This window comes from Dipodomys ordii, unplaced genomic scaffold (assembly GCF_000151885.1).
Source record: "Dipodomys ordii isolate 6190 unplaced genomic scaffold, Dord_2.0 Scaffold49, whole genome shotgun sequence".
In the NCBI taxonomy this organism is placed as follows: Eukaryota; Metazoa; Chordata; class Mammalia; order Rodentia; family Heteromyidae; genus Dipodomys; species Dipodomys ordii.
The window spans coordinates 6,737,941-6,756,346 of record NW_012267265.1 but is presented as its reverse complement, the minus strand read 5'-3'; the positions used below and the strand labels follow the sequence as shown (position 1 = coordinate 6,756,346).

Genomic DNA, 18,406 nt, shown 5'->3' with positions numbered 1-18,406 from the left:
CCCGCGGCCCCGCCGACTACAGCCTCAGGGCCACCGGCCCCAGAAAGGCGTGAAACCCGGCAGCCTGTAAAGAATGGCGTTCCAGATTACAAAGAAGACCCAACACCAGGCATTTCGAGCTGACTCCGGGCCTGGACACTGGTGTGCAGGTGAACAGAACGGACACCAGAGCTCCCCGCCAGCCAGTCAGCCCGACGTCTCACCCGCACCGAGGGATCGGACGGCCGCCGCCATGTTGGTCGCTCCGGATGGTGTCGACGCTAACGGTCCGACGTCTCGACTGGGCAGGCTTGAAAAGAAGGTTCCGCCCTGGAATTGGCGGAAGGGAGAAGGAGTTAGAAGGAGCAACGGAACAAGGCGGAGACCAAAATAGGCCTGACTGCCGGCGTGGCGGACGTGTCACGGTCAGGTCCCGGGGTTGTCCCGGACCCTTTGTTTCGTGGTTCCGGTTTACCGGCTTCACCAGCTTCGGGAGAGGCGGTCACCATCCCGTTCCTCGCTTCTTCCCTTCCTCCTTCCGCCGTCCCCCCGCCCACACGCCTCTGATCCTGCAAATGAGCTCGGAACGATCTGACGATCCGAAGCCTCCGCCTTTGTCCAGAACCGGGCTGCGCAGGTGGTTCAGCGGCCGAGCGCCTGTCCCGACGGCCGAAAGACGGGGTTCGATTCCCGGCGCCGCACAGAGGACCCTGCACAGGCCCGATGCGAGGACACGCACTGGCTCCCCACATACTGTCCCTAACTCGGCCTGAGATAAACCAGGTTTTATTCTCACCTTGCATTCATCTGTTTTCTATTTGCCACCGAGCTGTGCCATTAGGACCAAGTGAATAAATCATACAGTGTGTGGCATTTATATAACACATCTAGTTTAAAATAGTAGATCTGAGACCCAGGCACAGGTTATGCTGACCAAATATATATATATATATATATATATATATATATATATATATATATGTTCTTTCCATTATGTCTCTCACTGCTGCCAGTGTGGTTTATCTAAAATGAATCTGCACACACACACACACACACACACACACGACTTCTCACCTCCATGACTATAAATTCTGTTGCCTCTTCTTGAAATATCTTGTTTCACATTACTAGTTAATTTTATATTTCCTTATGATTTCAGACCAGGCTTTATTCAATGATGTCACCTTTCTTACTTGAGAGACTGAGTTGTTGGTAATACCCTGTAATTATATCTAGTTAAGTTTGTTTGTTTGCTTTTTTTGTTGTAAACCATGCCAAGGTATAATTTATATCTCATACAATTCACCAATCTAAGTTGCACAATTCCTTGGGGTTTTTTAAATATAAATTCAAGGGCTGGGAAGGTGGCTCAGTGGTAGAGCGCTTGCCTTGTATGCATGAGGCCCTGGGTTTGATTCCTCAGCACCACATAAGCAGAAAAAGCCTGATGAAGTGGCACTGTGGCTCAAGTGGTAGAGCGCTAGCCTTGAGTTGAAGAACAGAGGGACAGCGCCCAGGCCCCAGAGTTTAAGCCGGCAAAAAAAAAAAAAAACCAACAATAAAGTATAAATTCAAAGTTGTATCTTTATCACAATATTTTACCCACTAGTCTGAGCACTTTATGAGCAAATATCATGTCATTTAGTTTTGTAACCTCAGTATGCATTAAGAATATATAGAACATGGACTGAATCAAAGCAGGAATTTCCCAGGTGACTTATTTTATACTTATATAAAGTACTCATGTACTTGAAGAATAAGATTTCTGATATGATAATATCTTTTGTTAACATCTAAGCAAGTTTTGTAATCATTCATAAGTGCTAAGAAAAAATGCAAAGAACTTGATTTTACCTGTATAACTATCTTCCCTCTAACGCTCCTTGCTTCCTCCTCTGTCCTCTCTTTTTTTTTTTCCATACATACTGTGTTTGTCAAGAAGTATACTTAGGGGCTGGGAAGTGGCTCAGTGGTAGAGAGCTTGCCTTGCATGCCTGAGGCCCTGGGTTCAATTCCTCAGCACCACATAAGCAAAGAGAAAAAAAGCCGGAAGTGGCGCTGTGGCTCAGGTGGTAGAGCACTAGCCCTGAGCTGAAGAGCTGAGGGACAGCGCCCAGGCCCAGAGTTCAGGCCCCACAACCGGACCCCCCAAAAAAAGAAGTATACTTAGTTATGCTATAAATGGTTCAAACTAGACATGATATCTAACACCTAGTTTTGTTGAAGAGATATACAAATTCATCTCATCCATATCAAACCAATCAAACATCTAGGAGTACTGGTTCTCAGACTCATTCCTTCTTTTTTCCCGGTTGGGTTAGTTGGCCCCATCTGCACAGCTCTTGTATCTTCTGTTCTGGCAAGAGAATGTATTCTTTACATATCAGGACTCACTCTCCTATGCAATATGCTTACTGTCATCAGCTGGTACTGTAGTGCCATCAATAAAGCAACAGATAGCTGGCATAATTCTCCTTTTCGGTCACCAGAACATGATAGCATTCATTACTCAGGTAGGACCTACTGTCTAGTTATCATGACAAAACAATAATAAGAAGTTATTTAGCCTGAGATTGTATAAAAATTGTAAATTATTTCATTAAAAGCTACCGAAACCCAGTGCCTGTGTCTCATGCCTGTAATCCTAGATATTCAGAAGTCTGAGATCTAGGACTATGATTCAAAGCCAACCTAGGCAAGAAAGTCCATGAGACTCTTATCTCTAATTAGCTACCAAAAGAAGCCAGAAAGGGAACTGTGGATCAAGTGGCAGAATGCTAGCCTTGACCAAAAAAGCTCAGAGACAAGCACCCAAGTCCTGAATACAAGTCTCAGGACCAGCAATAAAATAATAATAATGCTATAGCAATTAATACTATGAAGTGGGAACTCCAAGCACCTAAATTCTTGACAAATAATGAAATTCTCCTTAATAAAGAGAGGCAGTCCACCAGGTAGTGGTAGCACATCTGTAATCCAAGCTACTCAGGAGGCTGAGATCTGAGAATCACAGTTCAAAGCCAGCTTAGGCAGGAAAGTCTGTGAGACTCCATGAGACTCTTATCTGCAATTAACCACCAGAAAACTGGAAGCAGCGCTGTGGCCCAAATGGTAGAGTGCTCGCCTTGAGCTGAAAAGCTTAGGGACAAGGCCCAGGCCCAGAGCCCTACAAATGACAAAGAGAGAGAGAGAGAGAGAGAGAGAGAGGGAGGGAGTGGAATGGCTTACATGGTGATACTCTGGCTCCAGACTTACTGGTTTTGAATCCCAGTATTATCACTTACTACTTGTGTGACATAGAATGAGTTACTATACCTTTCAAAACTTTTGCTCTGTCATGTTTGTTATGGGACCAATAAGAAGATCATTTATAGATCCTGTGATATCTTTCACAGAGTAAGCACTTAATAAATATTAAATGCCATTATTAGGGCCCAAGTTCTTAACCAGGAGGCAAAATGAAATGCCTACTTGCTTATCAATAAATCATACAATTTCTTTCCCTATTCATGCTAAGTTGTCACTTTATAACAGGTTTTTATTAGTATTTGCAGAAAGTATTTAGTTTACGTTTATACACAGCTTCTCCCAGTTGATTTCTAGGAAGGTTTAGACTCTCTAGGAGTCTTGGCAAAATGCCAGCTGCTTGCCTGCTTGGCTAACTTCCCTGGGAAAAAAAGTTTTTAAACATGTGCTTAGCTGGGCAGTTGTCTGGATCTGTATTCTTTGAATTCCTCAAGCATCTTCCAGTTGAACTGGAAACTCCTTTGCTTTTAGAAGGATCAATTACTATTTGAGGTTCAAGTTGAAAACAATTCTTTTTATTATACCAAAATTCAAAGACATTTTCATCTCAGTAGTGTGCATCAGAATCACTCAGAAGTCTTGTTAAACTCAGATTTGTGACTTCCCAAACCAAAACTTCCTGACTCAATAAGTCTGAAGAAGTAACCTGTGAGTGTGCACTTATAATGGGTTCTCAGGTGTCATTATATACTCACCCAGAGACCATACAGTGAAAAGCATTCCTTGTATAATACCAAGAAACGTTTGCATCCATACCTTACATTGACATGGGTAGGAATTCTTTTGTATAACAATTGTATCCCCAATATAATATAGACTCTAATGTTTTCCATGTTTTCTATATGCCTCTAAAACCATAATTTTCTCCAACTTTATGAAGAAACTGCTATATATGTCTGCTTTTTCACTTCAGAACTGCATACTGTCTGCTGATAGCTGTGCCTCACCCCTGTAATCCTACTCTGGGGGATGAGATCTAGAGGATTTGGGTTCAAAGCCAATTCAGGCAGAAAAGACTTTAAGATGCTATCCCCAAAATGACTAGCAAGAAGCAGGACTGGTGGTGTGGCTCAAGTGTCAGAGAGCCAGCCAAGTAAGTAGGCTAAGATCATAAGGCCTTAAATCTAAAAGCTGTTACCCCTATCTATTGGGCCATCTATTTCCAATAGATGGTCACTGTCAACAAGGAGAATTTCCAATGCCTGTCTGTCTGCCTATCTGGATATTTAAATATCGCCAACTCCTATTTTCACTTCTCTCCTTTGTGCCTGATTTAGAATCAAATTAGGATTAATAAAGTAATTGCTTTTTATTCTTAGTTTTAAGAATGAAAGTTCTGAGTGACACTTAGGAACTAATATTGCCTGGTCCTAGAGTGTCCCTATTTCCCCAGGAGACTAACTTAATTCCAGATTGAATTAGGAGATCTAGAACTATTCAGTGGTTTTCTGATAACATCTTAACAACTGGTTCTAGAATGTGTAGCATTTGCTACAAATTCACAGTAATTAATTTTAGGCTGCTACACACAAAATTCACCAGCTCACAACATTCCTGACAGTTTATCACTTGAATATCATGTGCCCATAATATACTACTGGAGTTTCCTAGGAAAAGCCTTAGGTAATCTTTAAGAGGCCTAAACCAACCAATTCTTCCCAGATCCACTCTTCTCAAAATGTACCTTAATTACCTAGAACTATTATTAAAATGTAGATTCTGATCTGACATATGATGAACAGGGTCAGAAATTCTATTTTCTAAGAGGATTCTAGGTGATATTACTGCTTCCAGGCCATGGAATAACCAGTTTCTAAAATACATAAAATCTACATTTCTATTAAATCTTTTTAAAAAAACTCTCTCCTAATAGGGAGCAGGCTTAAGTGTACTCCCGAATTTCTAAGATTTAAATCCATAGTCTCCATCTTTCAAGATAGATCCTAGAAATGTCAATAATATCCCTATCTGCTTCACATGGAAACTTTCCTTCTCACATAAATAAAACTCCCCGATCCCAGTTATTTGCATCAGTAGAAACCATCTGCTAGAATGTGAATGTGGTTAGTCCCCATCAAAGCTCATTCATGTTGAGATTCTCAATGCCACAGTATGGGGAAATGTTTGTGTCACTCATGGATTCAGAAACCACATGAATGGATTAATGCTTTTCCTTTAGGAATGTATGTGCTAGCTAGTACAGGAATTCAAGCCTCCTTTTCTTCTCACATGCATGCCTTCTCTCCCCTTTTCTCTCTTCTCACAGTTTTTATTTATTTTATTTTAAATTTTTTTGCCAGTCCTGGGGCTTGAACTCAGGGCCTGGGCACTGTTCTTGAGCCTCTCTGTGCTCAAGGCTAGCTTTCTACCACTTGAGCCATAGCACCACTCCTGGCCTTTTCTGTTTATGTGGAACTGAGGAATCGAACCTAGGGCTTCATGCATGCTAAGCAAGCACTCTACCACTACGCCACCTTCCCAGCCTTCTCACACTTTTTAAAATATGTTGTCACTTGGCCTTCTGCCATAAGGCCAACACCATGTTCTTAGACTTACCAGCACCATTTAACAAAAGAAATGTCTAAGGGGCTGGGAAGGTAGCTCAGTGATAGAGCGCTTGCCTTGCATGCATGAGGCCCTGGGTTCGATTCCTCAGCACCACATAAGCAAAAAGAAAAAAGCCGGAAGTGGCGCTGTGGCTCAAGTGGTAGAGCACTAGCCTTCAGCTGAAGAGCTGAGGGACAGCGCCCAGGCCCAGAGTTCAGGTCCCACGACTGGATCCCCCCCAAAAAAAGAAAGAAAAAGAAATGTCTATCCATATTGTGGTCAGTAAACTTGATACAGGTAAGAGAGGAAGGAAGGAAGGAAGGAAGGAAGGAAGGAAGGAAGGAAGGAAGGAAGGAAGGAAGGAAAGGAAGGAAGGAAGGAAGGAAGGAAGGAAGGAAGAAAGGAAGGAAGTTTGGTTGGAGGGAGGGAGAGAGAGAAAAAGGAAAAGGAAGGAAGGAAGGAAGATAGAAAGGAAGAAAGAAAGAAAAGAAAGAAAACTAATCATTCCTTTCATGATACTGGAATTAGGAAAGTGATATCTTATTCTTGATCCTTTTTGCCTTCTTTATCTCCCTCACTCTGCTTCCCAACTGCCATAGGTAAATAGCTCTAACCCACCACCCCCTTCTTCCATGATTTTCTGCCTCACCACAGGCCAGAAACAATGGATTCAGCTAACAGGGACTGTAATCTCTGAAACTTAGAGCCAAAACAAAGCTTTCCTCACTTATCTCGGGTATTTGTCACAGTGACCAATGGTAGTAGAGGAAATTGGAAGGGAGGGAATAAAGAGACCCCACAGTTGTGGGTCCTTTAATAATCAGAAAGCCAGAGGTTCAAGTCACACTTTTCTGGCATGGTCAGCCCTTGAAAATTATGCCCATGCCCAGCCTCTTAGATGCTCTACCCTGAAACAGATAGGAAAATGTTTCTGTGGTACATAATTCTCCACTGCATATCCTCATTTCTTGATAATTTTGTCTTAACAACTCTGGGTACTTAATTAAGGGTTACTATTTAGTGAATAATGAAAGATGCTTTGCTAGCTTCTCTGAGACAAAGCTTTATGTCGTACCATAAAACAAACCAAAGCAATACTCAAATATCAGAAGAAACTAATTGAGCATCATAAGCCAGCAGAAATATAGACTGTAATTTGGAAAAAATAAGCAACAAAAACAAAAAACAACAACAATAATGAATTGCTTGGAAGTGCAGAGCAAAGAGGAAAATATTATAACCAGGATAGGCATATGTGCAGAAAGTTTACTGAATGGTTTTTAATCTGAAATAATTTAGGTTCTAATTTACATCGCAGTACTTCTTATTTCATTTTATAGCGTGATAAATGATACGTGACATACCCTTCTTTAAGAAAACATAAGAGTGGGGGGAGATGGGAAGGGATGGGAAGGGGAAATAAAGGAGGAGGCAACAATGCTTGATAAGAAATGTACTCATTACTTTGCCCATGTAAGTGTAACCCCTCTGTATGGTATTTTCACAATAAAAATAAAAGAAAACATAAAGAGGCATTGCTCTCTTAAATCCAAATTAGAATGACTACAGAAATCCATGAGGAGTAAAGACCATGCTTCCCAAGGGGTTTTTGTAGTGAGAGGCCAGATGCCTTTATAGTAAACAGGAAGGATCATTTTCAGAATTATCCTAATTCACCAAGTTCACAGCACCCAGAAGGAATAAGTATGGTATAATTGAAAGGTTCCACTATATATAAACCCCATGTATGCCCCATGTTTTGGATACATCCTGATCACACAAAGGTTATCTTGACATCCTCAAGGAGTCTTCCTTTGGCTAAGAAGAGACTATTTGAAGGGAATAGATCCAGGAGGAAAAGGAAGGCAATTCTGAGTGTGTTGTTTAGGGCAACATACTGCTTTTGCCTATGTCTTCCCAGGATAAAAATTAGAACCTTCCAAGGATGAGTATATAAAAAATATATAAAGAGTAGATTCATTGAAAATTTTCAGAGACTTATTTTATGCTAGTACTGAGGCTTGAACTCCAGGTCTAGGCCTTGTCTCTTAGCTTTTTTGTGCGAGGTTAATGTTCTACCACTTGAACCAACAACTGGTTAACTGAAGATAAGAGTCTCACAGACTTTACTACCAGGCTGACTTTGAACAGTGATCCTCACATTTCAGCACGTTAGCATAGCCAAGCACAAGACTTTTTGTTTCTGGAACTATGGTCACAAATAGAACATGAAAGACACTGGACAGCCTTGAATACACATGAGTAAGTGACAGTTTCCCTGGCTTTGGCACCTTTCCTACAGACAGAGGTAACAAAAGGCAGCTGGGACAAAAAGGGCCAATACCATGTGGTAGCAAATGTGTTTAGAAACACTTAATGAAATACTTGCTTGTTATATATATCAGGATCAAAGAAGCATTAGAAGGTGACGTGCAGAGCAATAATTATTAGTGATGTTACAAAAGTAGAGAGAAACATTTGGTTTGAGAAGGATAGGCTGTACAGGGAGAGCCGTACAGTAATGTAAGAAAGTATGATTCTTATAGTAATTATAAGAAATGATAGGTCTTAGTCAGTGTCTAATTTCCCTCAATGTTTTCCATTAAGAATAGCAGTTTTCGGGGCTGGGCAGATGGCTCAGTGGTAGAGCGCTTGCCTCGGATGCATGAGGCCCTGGGTTCCATTCCTCAGCACAGCATAAGCAGAAAAAGCTGAAGTGGCACTGTGGCTCAAGTGGTAGAGCACTAGCCTTGAGCTGAAGAGCTGAGGGACAACACCCAGGCCCAGAGTTCAGGCCCCACAACTGACAAAAAAAAAACCCCAGAATAGTAGTTTTCCCCTGTATCTTTTTATAAACTATTTAATTTCAGTTATGAGTTAGAATGACACATAGAAGCTGAAAATAGAGCTGTGGCTCAAGTGGCAGAGTGCTAGCCTTGTTCAGGGACAGCACCCAGGCCCTGAGTTCAAGCCCTAGATCCAATTCATGTACATACACACACACACACACACACACACACATACAAACACATACACACACAGAGACGTGGGGCCTACTTAGAGGAAATTAGCAATTGTACCTTGCCCTGGTCCCTTTCTGGATTCTCTTTGTTTTTTGTTTCTTGACCACAATGATATGAACTGTACTGCTTCTCCAAGCACTCCCACACCATGACCCTCTGAAACTGAGGGTATATATGCTGACCCTGGGGCTTGAACTCAGGGCTTGGGGCTGTCCCTGGGCCTTTTTGGCTCAAAGCTAGCACTCTATCATCTGAGCTACAGTTCAATTTCTGGATTTTTTTTTGGGGGGGGGGTGGTTGGGGTAGGGATTGGCAATAAGAGTTTCATAGGCCTTCCTTGCAGGGGCTGCCTTTGAACTGGGATCCTCATATCTCAGTCTCCTGAGTAGTTAAGATTACAGGCATGAGCCACCGGTGCCCAGCCCTCCCTTACATTTTCATATTAAGTGTTTTGTCACAACAGTGCAAGACTAGCTAGTACAGAAGGGAACTCTTTTTACAAATCTGTCCTGTCCTTATCATTTTATCATCACTTCACCTGTTTTGTTATCCTTCCTTTTCCCTAACAGATTTTTCTGTTTCTCTATTCTAATAAATTGCTGATCATTTCTCATTATATAAGGTACTATAGAGCTAGGGATTGAGCCCATGCGTGAGTAGCTATGTTTAATCCCAAGTACCATATGAAGGGAAGACACTACACTGGTCATATCCCAGTTATTACATCCATTCTTCATCCTTTTCCATTCTGTTTGATAATCTTGGAGACTGCGTCATTATAATTGTACCTCTTAGGATCCCTTATCTTCTGGATTCTCATTGGGATTAGCCATATGAAATGCTAGCAGCTGAGATAATACAAGAATGAGAGGCCAGGCTGTTACTCAGATCCCTCTTGCCTAGATACAGTCCTAGATATAAGCAAACCTCTCAATGGTCACTGTTCCTGCCAGATGATCCTCTTTCTATGGCTCTAATTCCAAGAGTACAGTATTTATATTTGTTCTTGTTGCCTAAGTATGATAGTACTTCCCACACTTAGGTACCAGTCCACATTTATACCAGCATCCCTTGTGATGTCCTTAATCCTGCTCAGAGATCTATGAATACTGCCCCCTCCTTTTTAAATTCTCTTGTGCTAAATTATTTGTGTTTAGTATCTGTTTCCTGCTGTGTTTCTGGTGAGAAGAGACATCTAGTGAATATATTGCTAAATTAGAATTTAAACTAAAGGATGGAATAACAGAGAGAAGTATTTATGTCAGCCCAAATATTTAACATTATGCTAATAATTGGGATTTTCATAGTCCAAAGGAAATGAAGGCAAGAAGTTAAATAATTGTGTGTATATGTGTGTGTTGATCCTGGGGCTCAAACTCAGGGCCTAAATGCTGTCCCTGAGCATCTTTTTTTCAAGGCTAGCACTCTACCGCTTGAGCCATAGCTCTACTTCTGGTTTTTGAGTAGTTATTAGAGGTAGGAGTCTTATAATTTCCTGCCTGAGCAAGACTTCAAACCATGATCCTCAGATCTAAGCCTCATGAGTAGCTAGGTTTACAGGAGTGAGCCACCAATGCTTGGCTCTTTTTTATTTTATTATCATTGTTACTATTTTTTTGTGCTGGTCCTGAGGCTTAAAGTCAAATCATTTTTAGTAATTCCTCTTAGAATTGGCTATGGTTTTTTAAAATCTATACCCAAGTCCACGTCTTTTTACACCACCCAAGTCCATGTCTTGTTATACCATGTTAACACCATGTTAATTTTACTTCTAATGTACAACGTTATAACCCGTGTTTGCTAAAACATTTTCCCTACATAGAGAAAATGGTCTCACCTCATGATTTATATCTCTTCCAGCATAGCCCACAGCCAATCTTTGGAGTTGTTCAATCATGAATAATGCCCTAAGCTCCTAATGAGATAGTTCTTTATGTCCATTAGTACTTTCCAAGTGTGACTGTGATAATGATCACCCCTTTGTGAGTCTGTCCTTGGCAAAGGTACTTTTGCTTACCCTTCTTGTGCCAAGCATTCTAAAGAAAATAACACAAGCCTTGGATAACTGTATTAATTAGCTTTAGGTCACTGTGACCAAGGACCTGAGAAAAGCTCCTTAAGAGAGGAAGAATTTATTTTACTCATGGCCTCAGTGGTTTCTATCCCTCAGGAGAATGTGGTTCAAAAACAGGAAGGGACCAAGCCAGGAAATGCCTTTCAAAGCCCAGCCAGGAGTGATCTAGGTCTCCCAACTGGGCCCACCTTTTACAGTACCACCACACACCAGTGATACCAGTGATCTACTCAATTGTTGAAACTTTCAATGGATTACCATTCCTTAGGTTTTAGCTTGAATTGTCTCTGAGAAGGCCTTTACAGATATATCCAAATATGGGATATACTAATCTCCCAGGCATCTTTCAATCCAGTCAAATAACATTCGAGGTTAACCATCAGGTCAGATGCCTGTCGCTCATTAAAGGCTCATTCCCTTCTCTAGCTACCAGGCTGAGACTGGGTTTGAGACCAGTCCCCAGACACCTTCTTAACACCTAGATGAGTGCAGTGGCTTGTACCTGTCATCCCAAGTTATATGGGAGGCTGAGATTAGGAAGATCGTAGTTCCAGGCCAGCCTGGACAGAAAATTCCTTAAGACTCCACAGCCACAGAGGGAAGCTGGAAATGGTGGTGTGTACCTGTGATCCCAGGAACAATGAGAAGCCTAAATAAGTGGATCACAACTCATATGCATATCTGAATGGGAAACAACTTTTAACTCAAAATATAGCCTCTCCCCCTCAAAATACCAAAAAAGTATGGCTCAGTGGTAAACACACACACACACAAACAAACACACACATAAACATGAAATTAGCCATCACAATGATAAAGATCCCAGTCTTTCTGCCCACACTCTCCCATACTTCCACTCCTTCCCTGTAAAAGCCCTTTCTTGTGCCTCAGTTTCCCAAAGATGACCTGTTTTGGAGGAAATGTTAACTTCCTCTCCCATCTTTACTTCTCAAGATGCTAGAACCTGATTTCCTTTCTACCAACTCTTGTTCCTTAGTATTGACATTTCAGGGAAGAACAGATAGACTTTGGTCTGATAACAAAAGACTAGAATCATCCCAAAGGACAGTTCGACTTATCTGAAATTTTTTTCCTCCAGCATGAGTTGCAAAAATACCATCTTGTTTCAATTTTTAGCAGATTAATACACAGCTATTAAGTTGGATGCCAATCGCTTATGCCTGTAATCTTAGCTACTCAGAAGCCAGAGATCTGAAGCTTATGGTTTAAAGTCAGGCCAAGAAGGAAATTCATGACATTCTTATCTCCAACTAACTACCAAACAGCTGAAAATGAAGCTGTGGCTCAAGTGGTAGAGCACTAGCCTTGAGCTGAAGAACTGAGGGACTGCGCTCAGACCCAGAGTTCAAGCCCCATGACCGACAAAAAAATAAATAAATAACAATCAAGGATAGCAAACCATATTGACTTCACATTTCATATTGTCATGACCCATTGGAGCTGAGTGGACATTTAGCATTTTAGATGAGACATCATTTTCTCATGTACTACACTCTTCCTCATTGTATGGGATAGCTTCTTTACATACTTCACTCATTCATGATATCTGCTTAGACCCTGTGACATTTGAGTTTGCAACCTCCTACCCCATTCCTTTTAAAATATGAGTCTTTCACAATAAGAAGTAAGCCTATTGCTGAAGAATAAACTTTGTAACAGTTGTTCCAATAGCCAAAAACACCAGGTCAAGGTTAAAGCTTAGAAACTACCACCTGAAAGCTCTGATGACATTCTTAGATAGGGTCTATCTGCCATTCATATTTTAAGCAATTTGTCTACAGGTTCTTCCATCTGAAACTTGTATAATTAGCAATTATTTATATAATTGAATTTGGTTTATTTTTGTATCTAGGTAAGTGTTTGGTATTCATGTTTAGTATTCCAGTGGTGTCATTTTCTATTTTATATACTTCAAGCATGTAAGAATCTCTTAGGGGCTGGGAATGTGGCTTAGTGGTAGAGTGCTTGCCTAGCATGAATGAAGCCCTGGGTTCGATTCCAGTGCCAGAAGTGGCACTGTGGGTCAAGTTCTAGCTTTGAGCAAAAGAAGTTCAGGGACAGTGCCCAGGACCAGAGTTCAAGCCCCAGGACTGGCAAAAAAAAAAAAAAAAGAAGAAGAAGAATCTCTTAGTCAGACTTCTTTAGGTAAATCAATGTTCAGTAAATTAGCCTGAATTCACTCAATTCATGCTTTTTAATTGAATGAATTATTAATCTTTTTTTACTTAAACCCTGTGCTTTTTGTCCAATTGGAGTTTGTTTTGTATGCTAAAGAGTATAATGTATTCGCCAAAGGCATTCTTTTGTCCTCAGTCCAGAGTTCTTGTTTGAAACCTGTCTACTACCATCCAATACATTATTTAAACCTAAACTCTTAGATACAAAACTATAATGAACTACTTCACTTAATTTATTAAGTTGGTATTATACTGAAGTTGTTTTCTAAAAGAAATCTTTATTGTTGCTGGAAAAAAAGCCTTTGTTTTGAAATGCTAACATTTTTGAAATAGCTCCTATTTAAACTTAGCCATGTTCTAGTCATTACTGGCTTAAAAATAATGATAAACTTTTCTGCTGTTGTTGGTGGAGATGGCATTGTTTTTGCTTTTAGGGTTCTTTTTATTTCTTGGGGCTTTGTTTTGTCTTATTTGTTCATTTATCTGTATTGGGAGGCAGTAAAGAGGACACAGAAATGGAAGGGAAAAGGGTAAACAAATGCAGCAGTGGTATTCTCTAGACACTATGTTGAAAATGAACTGTCCAACTTGTGGGCAAGAATGGGAAGAGGAAAATAGGAGAGAGTGAAGGAAGAGATATTGTCCCCAAAAGAAATGTACTCAGTACCTGATTTACGAAATGGTAACCTCTCTGTACATCACTTTAATAATAGCAATCATTTTTTTAAAAAGCAAAAATAATGATAAAGAGAAAACATGGCTTTATAAATGAATACAAACCGTTCTGTGTAGGATTGACCACATTTATTGGCCCGTTCTAGTGTGTCTGTAAGCACATGATTTCCTCAGCCTCCTGGAAACCTAATAGCGGTAGACTTAAAACAAGTCAGCATTTCCTCAAATCTATCTACGATTGTTGATGAAACGTGTACAAAGAAACATAGGGCTTTTATAATGTGAAACTACTTTGAATGCTTTGGAAAGACATGATAAAGACAAGCTGCTAAACACCATTGCTGCCAGATTAGAGATAACAAGGCAATTGCAAAAGTATGTAAAAGGGCTTCACTGTGGAGTTCAGTAATAAAGCATTTGCTTAATATGTCAAAACCCTTTGTTTAATCCATAGCATTCCACCTTCAATTTGAAACCAGCCTGAGCAGACAAATCTGACTCTTTACCAATTAACCTGCAAAAAGCCCAGGCTGGTTTCAAACTGAAAATCCTCAGGTGTTAGCTTTTTCAGTAGCTTGGATTATTGGCATGAGCCACTAGCATCCAGAATTTTTTCTGATGTTGTTATTGTTAGGTTTTTGTTTAATGGGGAAAGTAGAATGCTAAGAACTGAACCCAGGGTTTTAGTATTTAAGCAAGGAGTTTGCTTCAATCAAAATCAGCACAACATTGAGTGAGTCATACTACAAAAAGTGTGAATGTTTCTTAGGATATGGAACATTCAAATGAAAGTAGTCTTTCCAACAAATGGTGCTGGGACAATTGAATACATCTATATGATAAAAATATGTACTTTCACATATATCTCACACCTTATGTAAAATTAATTCAAAATGGATTGTAAAAAGAACTGGAGAGAATCTAAATCCAGTGGCTCATTCCTATAATCCCAGCACTCTGGAGGCTGAGAATGGAGGATTGGGAGTTTGAGATTAAACTGAACTGTATAATGAAACCCTATCTCAAAAAGTAAAACAAAACACAATCAAATTAAAAATTTCAAAAAGCCAGGTGCTGGTGGAGCACATCTGTAATCTTAGCTACTTGGAAGATAAAGAGTGAGAGAATTTTGACTCAAGGGCAGCCTGGCAGAAAAGATGTCAAGCCCCCAGAGAACTGGATGTAGTGGCATGCTTGCCATCCTAAGTGTGGTGGGAAAGCTAACAGGGAGATCATATCGTGAACACATCCAGGCAGGAATTGTGAGTCCATCTCAGAAATAGCTGGTAAAATCATGAAAGGAAGAAAGGAAAAAGGGGGGGGGAAGGAAGAAAGTGGAGGGAGAAAGAGAAGGGACCTGAGAGAGGGAGGGAGGGAAGATCCTCTGTTAGGAGAGTATGATGACAAGTCATCTCCTAGGAAACCAATATCGGCAAATCACGCATCTAATCACAGTTGCTGGGCAACTGTGGCTCTGGCCTGTAATCCTAGCAACTCAGGAGGATGAGATCTAGAGAATAGAAATTGGAGGCCAGCCTGGACAAAAAACGTTACAAGATCCCATTTCCAATTAACAAGCAGAAAGCAGTGCTGGCCATATGGCTCAAGTGGTAGAGCACCAATCCTGAGCAAGAAACGCAAGCAATCTCTAGGTACTAGTTTGTTTGTTTGATTTAAAAAAAAAAAGACTGGTACTCACAACATGTAAAAATAATTACAAACTCCTATTTCATTAGTGTCATTATAGTACATAGTCAATATATTATATCTTAGTAGTACTTCATTATATTAATGTAACAGATCTTAGGAATGCTTTGCTTAGGCTCATGAGGTTACTACAAGGAGAGAAAAGTTTGGCCTCTCTTCATACATGTTATGTCTGTTTTTGCTTAAGCCGTTCTCTCTATAGTCACTTTGCAATCACACTGGAATCCAGGAAGGACAGGGATTTATTAATAACATGTTTATAAGAAGGGACGGAAAAATTGTATTCGGGGAAAGAAACAACAGAGACCCACATTGCACACCAACCACCAGACTAAAAGGACTTGTTCTTCCTGACCAGCAATAACAGCAATTAACAACCTCTCCAGAACCCTCCCCACAAAAAGAACTGAAATAGATATCAACCAGACACTCCCATGTCCAGGACTGTTTAGTAATTATGCAAAGCTCTCTCTATCTCTCTTCTTAATTAGTGTTTTTTTTAAATTTTTATTGTGAGAATACCGTACAGAGTAGTTACAATTACACAGGCAAGAAAACAAGTACATTTCTTATCAAGCATTGTTGCCTTCTCGTTGTTTCCCCTTCCCATCCCTTTCCATACTTCTCCCCTCCCCTCACCCATTAATTAGTGTTTATTTACATCTAAACTCATGTCTGTAACCTGAAGATGGCTAAAGTTGGGCTGAAGTGTTCATTTTACTCTTCCCTAGTGCATGTGCCATATAATAAATCTCCTTTCTTTATTCTCTCTCTCTCTCTCTCCCTCCCTCCCTCTCCCTCCCCCTCTCCCTCTTTCTCTCTCTCTATCTTTTGGAAGAGTGACTGGACTTGATAAGTGAAACCTCAGAAATTTGGGTGTGGCCCTAAAACTCTGGTTTCGCTAACAAAGGCTAAAAAGAACATATTTGTACTTAATTATTTGCTAAGTTTTGACCAGTAGAAAATAAATTGGAATTCTAGAAGGAACTTTACGAGGCCAAAGAAGATAAACTAGTTAAAGGATCATAATTTTTTAAATTTTCAGTATTGCAGTTGAACTCAAGGCCTCATGCTTGCTAGGCAGGGAAAGCAGATGACTGCTGAGCCACATCCCTAAGCTTTATTTTGCTCTGGTAATTTCCAGTTAGGGTCTTGGTTTTGACCCCAAGAATGTTCTTGAACCTTGATCAGCTTAATTTATGCTTCCTGATGTAGGCAAGGATGGCCGATTCACACACCTTTTTTTTGGTGGGAAGGGGGTGGTCCTGGGACTTGAACTCAGGGTCTGGATGTGGTCCCTGAGCTTTTATGCTCAAGGCTAGTGCTCTACCACTGAGCAACAGTGTTACTTCTGGTTTTCTGGTGGTTAACTAGAGATAAGAATCTCTCGGACTTTCCTGCCTGGGCTGGCTTTGATCCTCATATCTTAGCCTCCAGAGTAGCTAGGATTATAGGCATGAGCCGCCACCACCCAGCAGGCAAGACTTATCTCCAATTAATCACCAAAAAGCTGAAAGTGGAAATGTTGTTCATATGGCTGAGCACTGGCGTTGAGTGAACAAGCTAAGGGACAGTGTCCAAGCCTTGAATTTGAAGCCCAGTACCACCCCAGCTTCACCACCAATAAAACCTGAGTCTGTCAGAAAGATCTGAGAAAGCTAGTAGTTAAAATATTTGGAAACTAGAGAAAATTCATGGGAGTCTCAGCAGGAAAAGCAGCTTTTTCCTTGCAATGCTGAGTTGATGAACGTCGCTACTGTCTTTGGAATTGTAAAATCTTAGTCAAGGCAGGAAACAGTAATAATTTCATCACAATGCTCCTTTGACTCCCATAAAAGTTATTCAAAATCTGTTGCATTTTTAGAAACAAGAAAAGTACAACTAAATAGTACAATAGCACCAAAAGTAATTATTTCTACACAATCTGCTCCCAGAGAAAAATCTGGAAGCTGGCTGCCTCTTTGATATAGACTGATTTCTACTAGGCATTTTATATGGGAAACTCAAGACAAATTTATTTAACGCCATTACAACTTAAAGCATTTCAATGTTTTCTTCTCTTTCTTGTTGTACCTAACTATCTGGAAAAGGAATATAGAGTTTTCTAAGCAGATTTTTGACATTTTAAAATAATGTATAAGCCCAAAGGGTAGGAATTTTCATTACTTAGGCCTAGTTTTAGTAGCTCAAATGACTGGTTTGTATAATGTTATCCAGCAGATCTGGTTCATATTATGAATTGAAAGAACATTGAGAGTGGATATTAATAAGACCTCAAAGCAAGATTAATAATATGCATTTATCAATGATCATCATGCTGATAAGTACTTCAATATAAAGAGGAAGTCGAAGCTTAGAATTAAAGTTAAAAAAAAGAGAAATAATTTTAAAACATTCCTGTTCCAAATACAGCAATGAAACAAGAATGATTTTGTGCCTTTTACTGAAAAAGTAGAATCCAACATGGAGGCTGGCTGACCACCTATATGGGTGCTAGACTGGAAGATGTACCAGCCATAGCTTCTGTCTACCAAGAGTAGACTGTGTCCAAAGAATCACAGAAGAAAGAGCTTAGAATTTTCCAGAACAATTTGTAAATGCACTTGTAAACACCTAATTCATATGGGAAATTTGGAAGGGAAAATACCCATCAGAGCCAAAGAGATGTAAATATAAAGTGTATATATATATATATATATATATATATATATATATAAAATTTATAAAGTCAAAGAAATTCCATCATAAAAACTCATATGATGGTCAAGTGAAGTGGTTGGTGAGGGCAAAAGTCAGCACGTAAACAAGTGTTCCCCTAGCTTAATTCTAAAAGAAGCAAATAAAAAGGTTTGTGAGCTGGTGGCAAATGCCTGTAATTGCTAGCTATGCCGGAAGCT

General features: G+C 40.1%; 1 protein-coding gene across 2 annotated transcripts in view; it reads right to left on the bottom strand.

Moving 5' to 3' along the window:
- Nucleotides 1-267, bottom strand: part of Mrpl1 (mitochondrial ribosomal protein L1) — a 61,487-nt gene extending 61,220 nt beyond the window's left edge. Inside the window, exon 1 of one of the 2 annotated variants that reach the window (XM_013020142.1) lies at nucleotides 210-267. In XM_013020142.1, the coding sequence (XP_012875596.1) occupies nucleotides 210-234 (25 nt within the window). In that variant the 5' untranslated portion in view covers nucleotides 235-267. Of the gene's footprint in view, nucleotides 1-203 lie in introns of both variants that reach the window. The other variant, XM_013020141.1, reaches the window with a different exon arrangement.
- Nucleotides 268-18,406: the final 18,139 nt, after the last annotated feature.